At 48.3% G+C, this 15486-nt stretch overlaps 1 protein-coding gene and 1 long non-coding RNA gene across 2 annotated transcripts in view; both read right to left on the minus strand.

The window, feature by feature from the left end:
* Positions 1-2469: 2469 nt before the first annotated feature.
* LOC144689900 (uncharacterized) lies at positions 2470-5418 on the minus strand. The gene is made up of 2 exons (XR_013578730.1): positions 4678-5418; positions 2470-3992 (listed from the first exon to the last, which is right to left on the minus strand). It is a non-coding gene; the product is annotated as an uncharacterized LOC144689900 (long non-coding RNA).
* A 228-nt stretch (positions 5419-5646) lies between these two features.
* The window catches only part of kif26ba (kinesin family member 26Ba), a 314639-nt gene continuing 304799 nt past the window's right edge, over positions 5647-15486 (minus strand). The window contains exons 13-15 of the mRNA XM_078557402.1: positions 9309-9505; positions 7664-7820; positions 5647-5942 (exon numbers count right to left, since the gene is read on the minus strand). Of these exons, the coding sequence (XP_078413528.1) occupies positions 5794-5942; positions 7664-7820; positions 9309-9505 (503 nt within the window). The 3' untranslated portion in view covers positions 5647-5793. The remainder of the gene's footprint in view (positions 5943-7663; positions 7821-9308; positions 9506-15486) is intronic.

Genomic DNA, 15486 nt, shown 5'->3' on the forward strand with positions numbered 1-15486 from the left:
GGACATTGATGTTGATTTCCAGTGAGGGCCAGTGCCAAAAAATTGCCCCAAATTTTCCTGTACACTGTGTCACACAGCCCAAAGTTCCAGGAAATTTTACATGCACCACCCCATAATTTCCCGCCGCTTTTCCTAATTCCCTCATCGCTGCACAGGGGCAGCTCATTATAATCTCTTCCAATGTGGAAATCAACGGTGACGGTGAATTTACCGATTGTCGCCTGTTTTCATGTTGCAGTTGGGAGTTAGAGTCAATGGTGCCCAATGAAGCTGTTTATTGCTTGTAGCGAGACATGAGGAAGCCCTGCGCTAGAACAAGTCTACTAAACAAAGGCAGTCTGATTCACTCCACCAAGCAGAGCTCAGCCTTACGGGAGGCGGGGGAGGGATGGGTGAGGAGGCGGTGATGCTATGCAGAAGTGCCTTATTGTGACTTTAAGCCAGTTCAAATCTTTACATTGCCTCCCTGTTGAATATATTCACGGAAGAAGGAGTCCATTTGACCCATCTTGACTGTGCTGGCTCTTCGATACAGTGATCGAATCAGCCTCACTCCCTCTCTCCTCCCCCACAGCCCTGCATTTTCCCCCCTTTTTAACTAGTTCTCCCTTGAATGTTACGATTGAATCTTCTTCCAGCACCACCCTTTCACCCAGTGCACTCCAGGTCACAACAAATCGCTGTGTAAAAAAAAACAAATTCTCCTCATGTTCCCTCTCTGGTTCTTTTATCAATTACCTTAAATATGCATCCACTGCTTACCGACAAATGGAAATATTTTCTCCCCATGGGGAGATGGTGGCATAGTGGTAATGTCACTGGACTGATAATCCAGGGGTCCAGGTTTATACCCTGGGGGCCTAGGTTTAAATCCCACTGTGGTAGCTGGTAGAATTTAAGTGTAGTTAATAAATCTGGAATTGAAAGCTAGCCTCAGTAATGGTGACCATGAAACAATTGTCGATTGTTGTAAAAACTTATCTGGTTCACTAATGTCCTTTCGGAAGGGAAATCTGCCACCCTTACCTGGTCTGGCCGACATGTGACTCCAGACCCACAGCAATGTGGTTGTCTCTTACTGCCCTCTGAAGTGACCAAGCAAGCCACATGGTTCGAGGGCAATTGGGGATCAGCGACAAATGCTGGCCTTGCCAGCGATGCCCATGTCCCATGAAAGAATAAAACAAACCTATGCTTATCAAGACATCTCATGGTTTTGAACATCTCTATTTAATCTTCCCTTAATCTCTAAACTTCCGCAGGCTCTCATTCCTGCTACTATCAAGTGACTGACCTCACATGACGCCAATCGAAAAACAGAATACTGCAGATGCTGGAAATCCGCAATAAAAATAGCAAGTTCTGGAACTTTGATGGAAGGTCATCTATGTGAAAGGTTAACTCTGTTTTTCTCGCTCCACAGCTGCTGCCTGACCTCTGAGCAGTTTCTGTCTTGATTTTCGTATGACACCAGATCGCTGGAAATGATTGGTGACGTCTCTCTCTCTCGCTCTTCATTCGTCACCGTGCTTGCTGTGGCGTATCCCAGTTAGAAATACCAGGGTATGTGATGGAAGTTATTGGCAGCAAGGCTGACATGTCAGTGAGATGAGTGTGCCAGTCAGTGAGAGGGGTGTGCCAGTCAGTGAAATGTGTGCCAGTCAGAGAGATGGATGTGCCAGCCAGTGAGATGGGTGTGCCAGTCAATGAAATGAGTGCCAGTCAATGAAACGTGTGCCAGTCAGAGAGATGGGTGTGCCAGTCAGTGAGATGAGTGTGCCAGTCAGTGAGAGGGGGTGTGCCAGTCAGTGAAATGGGTGTGCCAGTCAGTGAAATGTGTGCCAGTCAGTGAGGGGTGTGCCAGTCAATGAAATGAGTGTGCCAGTCAGTGAAATGTGTGCCAGTCAGTGAGAGGGGTGTGCCAGTCAGAGAGAGGGGTGTGCCAGTCAGAGAGATGGATGTGCCAGCCAGTGAGATGGGTGTGCCAGTCAATGAAATGAGTGCCAGTCAATGAAACGTGTGCCAGTCAGAGAGAGGGGTGTGCCAGTCAGTGAGATGGTGTGCCAGTCAGTGAGATGGGTGTGCCAGTCAGAGAGATGGGTGTGCCAGTCAGTGAGATGGGTGTGCCAGTCAGAGAGATGGGTGTGCCAGTCAGTGAGAGGGGTGTGCCAGTCAGTGAGATGGTGTGCCAGTCAGTGAGAGGGGGTGTGCCAGTCGAAGAGGGGTGTGCCAGTCAGTGAGGGGGTGTGTGCCACTCAGTGAGCTGGGTGCGGCAGTCATTCAGACGGGCATGCCAGACAATGAAACGGGCGTTCCAGACAGCGAACTAAAAAAGCCAGGCAGGAAGACGGGCAATAAAGTGGATGTGCCAGTCGGCAATATCTACAGCGTTTATGTCACCTGTTCTCACCACGTGTAGGAAACTGTCTTGTTTCAACAAGACAGTGACTCTTTTGTTTTAACAGGATGTAAAATATAATGTTTATTCACAATACCAGGCTACAATATTTGACTATGGTACACATTTTATACAATGGGGTTAGGTAAACAGCAAGCCTCAATTGTTCTGACAAGTAAAGTCCAAGATTACAATGCAAAGGAAACGAAGCCGGGGCAAAGGAAGAACAATGTGAATAAGGTGGCTGTACAAAACAATGCATAGTTAGCACTGGTTAGCTTCTTATCGTGATGTGAAAATAAATTACAAAATACAAGCAACTTTATAAAACAAGAGCATCCTGAGTAGATAAATAAATTACGTCCTTCATACATAACGTGACATAGATGTGTTAGTTGGCAGCAGCTCCAAGTGTGGGATTAATTTCAGTCAAGAGAGAAAGAGATGATGTATAAACATTCAGAGCTGAAACTGCCTCAAGCACCATTTAAAGAGATAAATATCCGCAAAATATAATGCACAACTTTGGGAAAGACCACACAGAGGCAATGTGCTTCTCGGGCAGACCAACACCGAGCTCAGTCTCGCTCTTTATTTGGATGTGTGAATACCCAGGGGCTGCTGGAGTCCCCGGGAAAAGCCCTCACTGTGTCCGGGAACAGGTGTGAAATGCTTTGACCTGGCAGCCCAGCCTGGCAATGATTAGCTTTCTTCAGAGCCTTGTTTGCTCTTTTGATTGCATTCTTTGTGGAACAAAAGGGCAATAAAATAATCACCCCACGATAAAACTGATGAACCCAGAGTGGGATGGAATAGTGCGTCACCTCACTGACCGGTGTGGCATATTGAGTTAGGCCTAACGTTCAGTCTGGGGGCCGGGGGTGGGGCCGGGGGTGGGGCCGGGGGGTGGGGGTGGGGGTGGGGGGGTGGGGGGGTTGTGGTTTGTAACCTATTAAATCTTCATCCAGCAATCTTAGTCACCTGCTACCATTGGATGAATTTGCTTTACTGCATGACAAAAGTTCCTCTCCTGTACTCCGTCGTCCCATTGTATTGAAAAGGACAAAGACATCCTTAAATACGAAGATTAATTCCCCGCTGCCTCTCATACTCCTGCCTGTTTTAGTCAATTTTGTACGGGCTGATGAGGGACCAGTATGAGCTGGCAGCTGCTCCGGGCAGGATGGCACAAGCTGAGCTTTACGTTTGGATGCACGGTGATGACAGTTGGTACATTTTCCTCAAATCAACAACTGGATGGTAGTTGGATCGTCGTTGGGATAGAGGTAGACACGGGGACCGGGAATGGATTTGGGAATGAAGATGGGATTGGTGACTGGGATCGTAGGCCGAATTTTGATGTTTGCTTTACCGATGGTTTAAAGAAAAAGATTAATTGCTTTAAAGCTAACGTACAGTACAGCCACAAATGGCACAGCAGGCTCGAGGGGCTGAATGGCCTGCAAAAGGAGATGGCGTGGCTAATCCAGTAACATTACAAAACATGTATCGCTTGCTAGTTAGTCACATGTACAAACATGTACATGGCAGTACAAGCAGGGTTATATTTATTGTGTGTGTCTTGTACTATTACCTCATTGACTACCATCAATAGGAAAGGATATCACATTTACGAATATTTAGAGTACATGGAAAATAGAAAGTGGCTTTTATTTTGGAAAAAATCCCTTTGGTTTTCAGTTTCCCTCAGAGATTTAAAGGGCTGCCCAGTTAAAGGTCGGATTATCCAGCCCAGAACTAGACAGATGCCAATTGCATTAGTCAGTCTCTCAGAAGCCCTCACTTCAGCACATTTCACCAAGGGTTTAGGTTGGCAGACACTCGTCTAAACCATCCCAGTGTGTGAAATGCCCCAAGCCGACTTTCATGATGGTAACAGGTTTCCTTTTGGCAGGGCACCTGCCAGTGTGAGAAGGGGCTGGACAAATTTTGAGTTGCAACCTCTTAACAGAAGACTAAGTTGTATATTCGTCAAATGATACTCTGGGGAGATTTCAGGATGCAGTGGTTTTTTTTCTTGTGCTTGTTGGTCTTCAGAGATCTGAAGCTAAAGATGGGTAAGTAAAGCTAACGTACAGAACAGCCACAAATGGCACAGCAGGCTCGAGGGGCTGAATGGCCTGCAAAAGGAGATGGCGTGGCTAATCCAGTAACATTACAAAATATGTATCGCTTTCTAGTTAGTCACATGTACATGGAAGTACAAGCAGGGTTATATTTGTTGTGTGTGTGTGTGTGTGTGTGTGTGTGTCTTGTACTATTATCTCATTGACTACCATCAATAGGAAAGGAGGTGTTCATGTGCTTTCAAATTGATCCTGAGCTGTACAGGTTTCACAGGGATCTGCCGGAGAGGCACCATTGTGGTTCTGAGTGGACCATTCACTGTTAGTAAAAGACAATCACTTTAATAATGTGCTGCTTCCTGACTACTGACCTACTCTATAGATACAAGTTACTTAAAAACAGCAAGTAGTTAAAACACCTAGTAAAACAATCTTGAGTTCATCCTTTACTGAAACGTTATCTTTTTATTTTTTGTTCAATAAAACTCGACTCCACACAACGATGTCCTTTACAATCAGCCAAACCTTTATATAAAAAGAAGAGTACCATGTAGTATCATTTCAAATGGATTCAAAACGTTGCCAAATATCCTCCCGTGGACCCACCAGGAAAGTGAGATCGCCGGCATTCTCCCCTCCCGCCCACTCCCGCCCTGTTTATAATCGACTTTCGTTTCACTCCCAGGCTTGGTGGGAACGCTGGTGCACATGATTAGGAATGGAGTGTAGGTTTAAGTTTGGTTTACAAAATGGATACTGCCTCTATAACTGTACGGTGACACATTCATCATCATCTAGCACCAACTGTACAATAATGAGTCCATGTAAGATTTTGGATAATATAATATAATAAAGTTTACAAGGCACTTGTAGTCCTTCTGTATATCATTCTGAACATCTCAGCGACAGCCCTTCATTCCCCACCCTGCCACCCACCCCACCCCACCCCACCCCACCCCCCAACCCCCCCACCTGCTACCACCTACCCCACCCACTGAATAAAGGAGAGCTGGAGCAAGCAATTCATATTTACAACACAACAAAAGTTCCTCAAAGTGCTTTGACAATCTGACGAAAGAATGAACATTCTCACGCTCCAATATTCATCCCCTCCACTCATTCTTCTCCGTCTCTCTCTCTCTCTCTCTCGTATACATTCTGCCGTTGAAAGAAAAAAAAAAATCTCTTTTCGCGTACGTGCTGCACACTTCGCGCTGCCGTCCTCGTCTTCCTGGTATCTTTGGATGTCCTTTTTTTTTCTCTGTGTGTCTTCTTCTCCTGCGCCGTGCGCTCGCCTGCGCGGCCCCTTTAACGCCTCCCACAGGCGATGTCGAAGCACGTGATCATCATGAGGTGGGCTTTGCAGAAGTTGACCCGGTGCTCCAGCCGCTCAGTGACACACTCCAGAGCCTCCAGGTATTCCAGCGAGTCCACCTCGAAACCTTGATCCAGGTCAACTGGGGAAAAGAGATCAGGTCAAGCGCTCAGCACAGCAGGCAGCTGGAGAAGGCAGGCTAGGAACATGCTAACTACAAACAGCATTATACAGTCCGCTACTCCCCCCAGTATATCATTTTTAACAATCATGTATGTGTCTGCTTCATGTGGGTGTATATATAATTCAGTACGGACTGCATTGTGTGATATTGAGCAACATGTTCTATGGAATTGACTTTCATCATTACTGGCTAAGTGATTGTCGACAATTCAAGATTAGAGGGGTAGGGCGGGGTGGGTAATAACGTTTGGGAAGGGTGAATGCTGACACGGACTGGTTGGACTGAATGGCCTGTTCCTGTGTTGTAATCTTCTACGTATATGTTAATGTAAAGAATTGGATTGTCCCAGGTTTAATCACCAGTATGCGCTAATATAATTGGTGCCATTCACTCCCTCAACCACTGGCGCACAGTGGCAGCAGTGTGTACCATCTACATGATGGACTGCAGCAAATTGCCAAGGCTCTTTCCAAACCCATGACCACTACCATCTAGAAGGACAAGGGCAGCAGATAGATGGGAACACCACCACCTGCAAGTTCCCCTCCAAGTCACTCACCATCCTGACTTGGAAATATTTCACCGTTCCTTCACTGTCGCTGGCTCAAAATCCTGGAACCCCCTCCCTAACAGCAATATGGGTGCACCTACACCACATGGACTGCAGCGGTTCAAGAAGGCAGCTCACCACCACCTTCTCAAGGGTAACAAGCACTGACACAGGTCAGCATCTCTGGGTAATAGTTGGCAATCAGCCAGAATCCATGGGGTTGCACTAAGTCACTAGCTCAACAATAATAATTGGGGGAATGCTCCAGTGCAGTACTGAGGGAGAGCTGCATTGTCAGTGTTGTTGCCTTTTGCTAAGTCAAAGCTGCGCCTGCCCTCCCAGGTGGCTATAAATGATCCCATGGCAGTATTCAAAGGTAATCAGGAGCGTTTTCCCCTTGGGTCCCAGTCAATATTTATCCCTCAACTAACATCGCTAAAAACAGATTTTCTGGTCATTATCACATTGCTGTTTGTGGGAGTTTGCTGTCCGCAAATTGGCTGCCACGTTTCCTACATTACAACACGTCAACGAACAGCTTAACTGGTTGTAAAACACTTCGGGGACTTCCTGAAGGTGCTATATAAATGAAAGCTCTTTCCCGCATTGTCCTTATCTAGTTTCCCTTTAAACACATATGGTAACCCAATGGTGTGAAAACAACACTGATCAGAAAACGAGGCCACTATTGTTAAAAAAAAAATGCAAATACAGTTCACAAAATATTAAATAAAGAAAGACTTGCAATTATATAACGCTTCTCACAATGTCCGGACATCTCGGAGGGCTTTACAGCCGATGAAGTACTTTCTAAGTGTAGTCACTGATGGAATGCGGGATACTTATTAAAGTTTGCCATTAAAAAATCCCCATGTTCTTTTTAGATGCATCATGCCCTATTCGTTTTTAGTGACACTCTGTAGGGGGAAAAGCTGTCCGCTTGTGTGTCTCACTCACTGTCAGGACATCCTGTAACTCTAGCTCCTCTTCGCCTCAACATCGTTGTGCTTTCTTGCCCAAGAAATAAAGGCCTGGGAGCGCCCTTCCTCCAGGATTCCAGCCTTCCCAATCCTGCCTATCGCAGGAACATGCTCGTAACTGGAAGGTCGGAGGCTGAGGGGGTACTTACACTCACTGATCCATTTACTTGGATCCAGCATCAGTCGCTGTTTGGTGACCTCCAGCTCCTTCTTCAGTATGTCGTATTTGGTTTTGACCTCTGAAATCCTCTGCTGCCGATGCTCCAATATCTTCAGTTTGGAGTTGAAACACACAAATCCCCGCAACTAGAGTTAAGAACATTAAAGTTTTTTTCTTAGATTCTGTTTTACTTTTCCTTCGTTTGCAGTCAGGAGAGGACAGTGTAGGTTCATGGAGCCAACTGCAAGGTACGTTAGCACATAGGTACGACTTAAGGAGGACAAGGGGTTGTGACAGGTTTAGATAAGGTAGACAAAGAAAAGCTGCTCCCGTTAGCTGATCGCAGATGGACTAGGGGGGCACGGATTTAAGATTTTGGGCAAGAGATGCAGGGAGGATGTGAAGAAGAGGTGAGTGGTAATGACCTGGAACTCACCGGCTACGAGGATGGTGGAAGCAGAGATGATGAATGATTTCAAAAGGAAATTGAGTGGGCGCTAAGGGAAATAAACTTGCAGGGCTACAGGAACAGAGCAGGGGAATGGGACTGACTGGATTGCTCTACAGAGAGCCAGCATGGACTCAGTAGGCTGAATGGCTACTCAATGACTTTAAGAGGCGTGCAGCCATGGGTTTTACCTCAACTGCTCCTATTCAACCCAAGCAGGGCGTCCCATCACCACTTGGTGGTATGACCAACATTCTGGGACAAGGGATGCAATAATGTCCTGAAAAGGGAATTTCACAAATTGGACGATAAGATTCGAGAGCTGGACTTTGACGGCAGTAGTCGGAAGATTTCTCCTGGTGCCATGCTTCAGTCAGGACGGGATTAGTGAGGTGAAGGAGGTAAATGGGTGATGGTGGGACGGTGTACAAGTGAAGGGTCCAAATTACTGGGACAGTGAAACATTTTGGAGAGGAATGGTCTGGACAGGATGGAAGTACAACAACTGAAGAAGGGGTGGAGTCAATAACTGCACTGGGAAAGTAGCTCCTTCTGTGGAGGGGGTGGGGGGTGGTGGGGTGGTGGGGGGTGGGGGTTTGGCGGCGACATTAATGTATGGTCGCATGGGGGAAGAGAAAACACAATAATGACGAACAAGCAAGATAGTGGGAAGGTTAAAAAAAAAGACAGAAGACTGAAGAACAGATCACAAGAAGGGGGAATTATAATTGTTCTTAAAATTTGGAGTTAGGATTGCATGGTATGTATTTGAATGCACAAAGCATTCAAGAGAATTGCTGAAAAGAGACATGCTGAAGATTTTCATCTTGCACTCATCAGGACAGATGTAGGAATGCCAAATTTCAAAGGGAGCAACAATTCATACTGCACGAGAAAAGGGTGCTGATTGGTTGGAAAGTCGAATCTGACTGATAGAGTCGACTTACCAACCAATCAGCACCTTTTTCTCATGTGGTATAAATTGTTGTTCCCTTTGAAATTTGGTACTCTTGAGTCTGTCCTGATGAGTGCAAGACGAAAAGCTTCAACAACATGTCTGCCTTTTCAGCAATTCTCAAGTTCTGTACTTCAAGAGAACATTGCAGAATGGCAACGTTACCGACGGAATGATATCGCAGCCACAAAAGAGGTGATAGTTGAGTTTAGCTTTAGAAAGTCTACAAACCCTGTTGTCTGCCGCCCGTCTCCTCTGCAGCCGTTCCACGTCATCTATCTCATAGACCTTGATCTCAAACGGTTCGGCCATCCCCCTCTGCACAGGTCGAAGGTCAACCCAGCGGACCCCGGAGCTGTTGACCGGTTTTCGGGCTGGAGATGCTGCGTCCGGGGACAGGCTGGGGAGGACACGCCGCCTCTGGGAACCTGCAAATGGGAGGTAGACTGGTAAAAGCGAGGTCTGTTAGGAGCTGAGTAACCTTACATTGCTACAGTCATCACTGCTGTGCAGTGTCTTTTACACAGGTCTTGGTGTGAAGCTCATGTGCCACCAACATCATGCTCGCAAGCAAAAAATAAAGGGTGCTAATATAACAGCCTGATGTAATGATGCCAAAGCTATAAATGCTGCTATTATTGCATGGATTTCTGCCTTGGTTTCTGCTTTTGATAATCTGCATGAAGCAATGATGATGCTGCGGGGGCCATGAGCTTAACATTCGATAAGTATCACAGCCTCAAGATGAAGTTGCATGATATCCCCGGGCAAGTGTTTGGTAAATCGCTCCGCCTGCTACCGCCTCAACCACAATGGTCCCCACTTCGGCTGAGAGTGTCGAATGTAAATTCGGCCGGCGATTTCGCATGGTGTGAACACCAGGTTCACAGTGGCTCAGGAAAGGTCATTGGCGGGCAAGGTTCACTCTCGTTCCCGCGGATACGGCCTGACTGCTGTGCCTTCTCGGCACTTTTCGTGTTTCTGCGTTTCACGGGGAGTGTCAGAGCTCGCTGTACTGTTCGGGTCCGGTGGTGCACAGGGCCGTTAAGCTGCCTCACACCCCCTTGCCCCTGCTGTGTCTCTGTTTTCTTGCTGGAATGCGTTAAGCCCGCATTCCCTGCCCTCTTAACAACTTCACGCCTCCAAATGCAGGGCCGTTTTATCTGGAACTCTTGAGGAATGAATGCAGCCGCAGCCCATGCAAGCCTCATCATGCATCATCGCAGATGTGTTTGGTTTGGGGTGGGGTTAGGGGTGGGGGGGAATGGGGAGGTGAGTAAGGGGCAGAGTAGAAGGCCTTGGTTCTAATGCATCATGTGACAACGCATTTGAGTTTCGTTTAAAAACAGGAAATGCTGGAAATACTCGGCAGGTACGGCATCTCCCGTGGAGAGGGGGACAGAGTTAAAGGGCCGGATTTCCCTGGGTGGGTCTCGATCCCGATGTAGGCCTCAGTCCTGAGTCAGGAACCCGCAAGCGGCCGTGGTGGGATGTCACGAGTTATCTTCCCGGAGGCGACCAATTGAGAAGCTGCTTCCGGGGGCCCAGTCCAAATAAGGACAGTGGGAGGACCAGGGAAGTGGGAGGCCCAATGGGAGCGTCCGCAGCCATGCCTGGCCCTGCGGAGGCAGGCGGGAGACCCATGAGGACGCCTCAAAATGGAGGTACTCTCTGCAGGATTGCGAAACATTACAATTCAGGCGTGGGCACAGCCAGCAGGCCATCAGCCCGGAGGGGCAGCCCCTCTTTCCAAAGGGTGGCTTGCAGCTGCAGCCGTGGCCATCGCATCCCCGCAGGTCTGTGCTGGGGTGATGGGGAAGGAGGCGCAGTGGCCCCTGGCCTGTCACTGGGAGGGCCTGTTGCTGGGAGGGCCTGTACCTGGGAGGGCCTGTCACTGGGAGGGCCTGTCGCAGGGAGGGCCTGTCACTGAGAGGGCCTGTTACTGGGAGGGCCTGTCACTGGGAAGGCCTGTCACTGAGAGGGCCTGACACTAAGAGGGCTTGTCGCAGGGAGAGCCTGTCACTGAGAGGGCCTGTCGCTGAGAGGGCCTGTCGCTGGGAAGGCCTGTCACTGGGAGGGCCTGTCGCAGGGAGGGCCTGTCACTGGGAGGGCCTGTCACTGAGAGGGCCTGTCACTGAGAGGGCCTGTCACTGAGAGGGCCTGTCACTGGGAGGCCCTGTCACTGAGAGGGCCTGTCACTGAGAGGGCTTGTCGCAGGGAGAGCCTGTCACTGCGAGGGCCTGTCACTGAGAGGGCCTGTCGCAGGGAGAGCCTGTCACTGAAAGGGCCTGTCGCAGGGAGAGCCTGTCACTGGGAGGGCCTGTCGCAGGGAGGGCCTGTCACTGAGAGGGCCTGTCGCTGGGAGGGCCTGTCGCAGGGAGGGCCTGTCACTGAGAGGGCCTGTCGCTGGGAGGGCCTGTCGCAGGGAGGGCTTGTCACTGAGAGGGCCTGTCACTGGGAGGGCCTGTTGCTGGGAGGGCCTGTCACTGGGAGGGCCTGTCACTGAGAGGGCCTGTCGCAGGGATGGCATGTCACTGAGAGGGCCTGTCACTGAGAGGGCCTGTCACTGAGAGGGCCTGTCGCTGAGAGGGCCTGTCGCAGAGAGGGCCTGTCACTGGGAGGGCCTGTTGCTGGGAGGGCCTGTCACTGGGAGGGCCTGTCGCTGAGAGGGCCTGTCGCAGAGAGGGCCTGTCGCTGGGAGGGCCTGTCGCAGGGAGGGCTTGTCACTGAGAGGGCCTGTCACTGGGAGGGCCTGTTGCTGGGAGGGCCTGTCACTGGGAGGGCCTGTCACTGAGAGGGCCTGTCGCAGGGATGGCATGTCACTGAGAGGGCCTGTCACTGAGAGGGCCTGTCGCTGAGAGGGCCTGTCGCAGAGAGGGCCTGTCACTGGGAGGGCCTGTTGCTGGGAGGGCCTGTCACTGGGAGGGCCTGTCACTGAGAGGGCCTGTCGCTGGGAGGCCATCTCCGATTCAATTCCAGGCTTTAGCCTCAGTGATGGGCCTATTCTCCAGTGGTGAGATCCTGGCGGTCCCATCACCATTCTCTGAATTGCCGGCCAGGTAACCTCTGCCGGGTTGACACTGCCTTAGGCAAGAACATTGGGGGACGATGATGAATCAGGTAATTAATCTGACACGCCATGTTCCGGCTCCTAACCCGCCTCCATGCGACCAGGAAAAGTCAGCCCAATGTCTCAGGTCAGTCTGCAGCGGTTCACGAAGGCAGCTCACTACCGCCTTCTCAAGGCCAATTTGGGATTGGCAATGAATGCTGGCCCAGCCAGCGAAGCCCACATCCCTTGAATGAATAAAAAAAAAGTCGCTTCTGATAAAAAGGTCACCAATCTGAAATATTAACGCTGTTTCTCCCTTCACAGATGCTGCCTGTCCCCCCCATGGAGTATTTCCAGCATTTTCCGTTTGTATTTCAGATTTCCAGCAAATGGTGGCGTTTGCATTTGGGTTTAATTTCTTCAGGTTAACACCTTCCCGTAAAATTCAACTGCTTTCAACACCGCATTGGAAGGAATTTCGTCAACCGAAGCGCTGGCAGAGAAAATTGAAACCTCCGAAGAGAATAATATTCGGGCCCAGGACCCGTTCAGTGAGCGAGTTTAGAACATGGCTCAAAGAAAGCACTTCAGAACTGGACCTTTCCAGCATTCTGTCTAACACATAGCGATGTGGGGGTGTAAGGAGTCCCGTGCACTTGGGGTTATACCACCTCAAGGAGCAAAGGTAATAGGTTCACCAAAGCTTACCTTTCGCTGGACCACAGGTTGGCTCAAAAAAAGCAAAAAAGATGAGAAAACAATGGAATTTGTTTCTGTGACAGTTCACACAGCCTCTAATAAACTGACCGGGTGAGCCGGCCGACTACAGCCCCATATCACAGCAGGAGACACCTGGCATCTTTTCAGCTTCGCTGCTGTTAACTGGGTACAAAGTTAGTGAGCCCTTCTCATTTACCCGGTAACGCCATAACGTGGACGGGTAACAACGTTGCACCGCATCCATTTGAAAGGTGAAGGACACACAACTCTCCTTCCAAACACGGGAACATTTTGGGCCAATCAGCCCCTCAGGCCCTGCTCCATCATTTGATTCAATCGGGCCCCCAATCTGCTCCTCAACGCCATTTTCCCACCTCCATATTCCTCGACACCCTTATCGCGCAATTATCCATTGGCCTCGGTCTTGAAAGCTCCCGCAGCCTTTTGGGGGGGAGAAGGTTCCAGGTTTCTCCTAAGCTTCCTGTGAAAAAGTGCTTTCTGACTCCCCTCCCATGCAGTGGCCGGGCTTTAGCTTTTAACACAATGTTCCCTCGTTCCTGATTTTGCACTTGAGGAAACAGTTTCTGTAAATCTACCCTACAAATACTTTTAGTCATATGAGGCACATTAAAGAAATCGCCCCTCAATCCTTTAGACTCAAGGGAAGACAAGCTAAATTTATGCAAGCCAGCCGTACAATTTAACCCTTTCATTTCTGGTGAATCTTTACTGCAAGCCTGTCTGTAGAGGTTTTGACCCACCCAAAATAAATGGGGGGAAATGACTGAGGAAAGTGGGGTCGGCATTCTCAATGCCACATCGTAATGTCCCAGATTTTACAGTCACCGCCTCGGCCGCTCATTACATTTGCACTTGCCCATAGGCTTTCTATGGGCTTCTTTGTTGGAACTTGTTGAATTTGAGAGCCATTTCAGCTGGGTGCCCTCTACAGGGGATCCTTGGAACAGGGCAAGTAACTATGTATCTGCTTAACCAATCAGACTAAAGAATCGTTGATGAGCAGTGCACAGTCTGAACCAGGAAGTGTCAGAATAGTGAATTCAATGTCCAGTCAAGTAAAGAAAACAAAATAAAGTGAGTGAAAGAAATATAGGATCACAAGAGAGAGATAAGAGTCAGAAAGAATTAAGTTTTTAAAAATTGTTTTCACTTTTTTTCAAATCTCTAACGATAAATAAAATTTGAAAGAATGAGATTCCACACTTGTAAATGTTAATTTTCATTGTCAGAGAGGCTGTTTGGCAGTCATTAAGACCTATCACACTGTTAAAAATGCACTTATACTGAAATGGGCATTTTCTGGCATGTTTCGTGGATACCTGTCAGGTAAGTACCGCAATCTCCCAGCAAGATACGTAAGCATTAAAGCTTTCTGATTTCCACGTTGTACCGCGCATGTGTGGATACCAGAGGCTGCTGCCTGATTTACTTCTTAATAATAGTGAGTGCTGATGGTTTCACCTTAATTTCTACCTCAAAAACTGAACCATCATGCTAGTTGTACCTTAGGAATTTCTTTCAGCCAAACCACGAGACTATGAATCATCATAGCATCAGAAAGAGCATTTAAAACAGGTCATCCAAATGCATCCTCATCTGCATATGTAAATTGAGTTAATTAGCTGTTAAACCTTCTCTTGTAACACAGAGCCTTATCTTTATGAAAATTGAACAGAATAAGTGGCATGCCATTAGGGATAATGGATTAATAAATTATGTTAATTAGGCCTTATTTACTATGCAAATTCACTTAATTACAAAATAATCTCTCCCCTGGAACTCAAAGGCTCCAAGACTTCTCCAAACGAAGAGGGTTTGCCTTGAACTTAACTTTTGGAAAAAGTTGGTTAAAGACATGATTGAAAAAAATGTTTCTGCATAAGCGACAGCTCATTAATTCTCAGCTGAACAATTTAAAACCCATTTGAATACACAATAGAACTGTGTGCAGAGCAGGAGGTGGGCAAGTTAAATATAGATACCCATCTGGCATGCAGGCAAGGACATTGGGAGGATCTATTTATCTTTAATCACTATCAGCCATCACTGTACCACCTTATTAGAACAGCAATAGAGGAACAAGAAAAGGCCATGTCACCCATTCTGCTCACTGCCGACCATGACACCTTGTGACTCCTCAAAGATTGTCCACCATCTACAAGGCACAAGTCAGGAGTGTGATGGAATATTCCCCACTTGCCTGGACCAGTGCAGCTCCAACAACACTCAAGAAGCTTGACACCATCCAGGACAAAGCAGCCCCGCTTGATTGGCACCCCATCCGCAAACATTCACTCCCTCCACCACTGACGTACAGTAGCAGCAGTGTGTACCATCTACAAGATGTACTGCAGGAATTCACCAAGGCTCCTTAGACAGCACCTTCCAAACCCACGACCGCTACCATCTAGAAGGACAAGGGCAGCAGATGCATGGGAACCCCACCACCTGGAAGTTCCCTTCCAAGCCACACACCATCCTGACTTGGAAATATATTGCCGTTCCTTCACTGTCGCTGGGTAAAAATCCTGGAACTCCCTCCCTAACCGCACTGTGGGTGTACCTACACCACATGGACTGCAGCAGTTGAAGAGGGCAGCTCACCACCACCTTCTC

This window comes from Cetorhinus maximus, chromosome 14 (genome assembly GCF_964194155.1).
Source record: "Cetorhinus maximus chromosome 14, sCetMax3.hap1.1, whole genome shotgun sequence".
Lineage (NCBI taxonomy): Eukaryota > Metazoa > Chordata > Chondrichthyes > Lamniformes > Cetorhinidae > Cetorhinus > Cetorhinus maximus.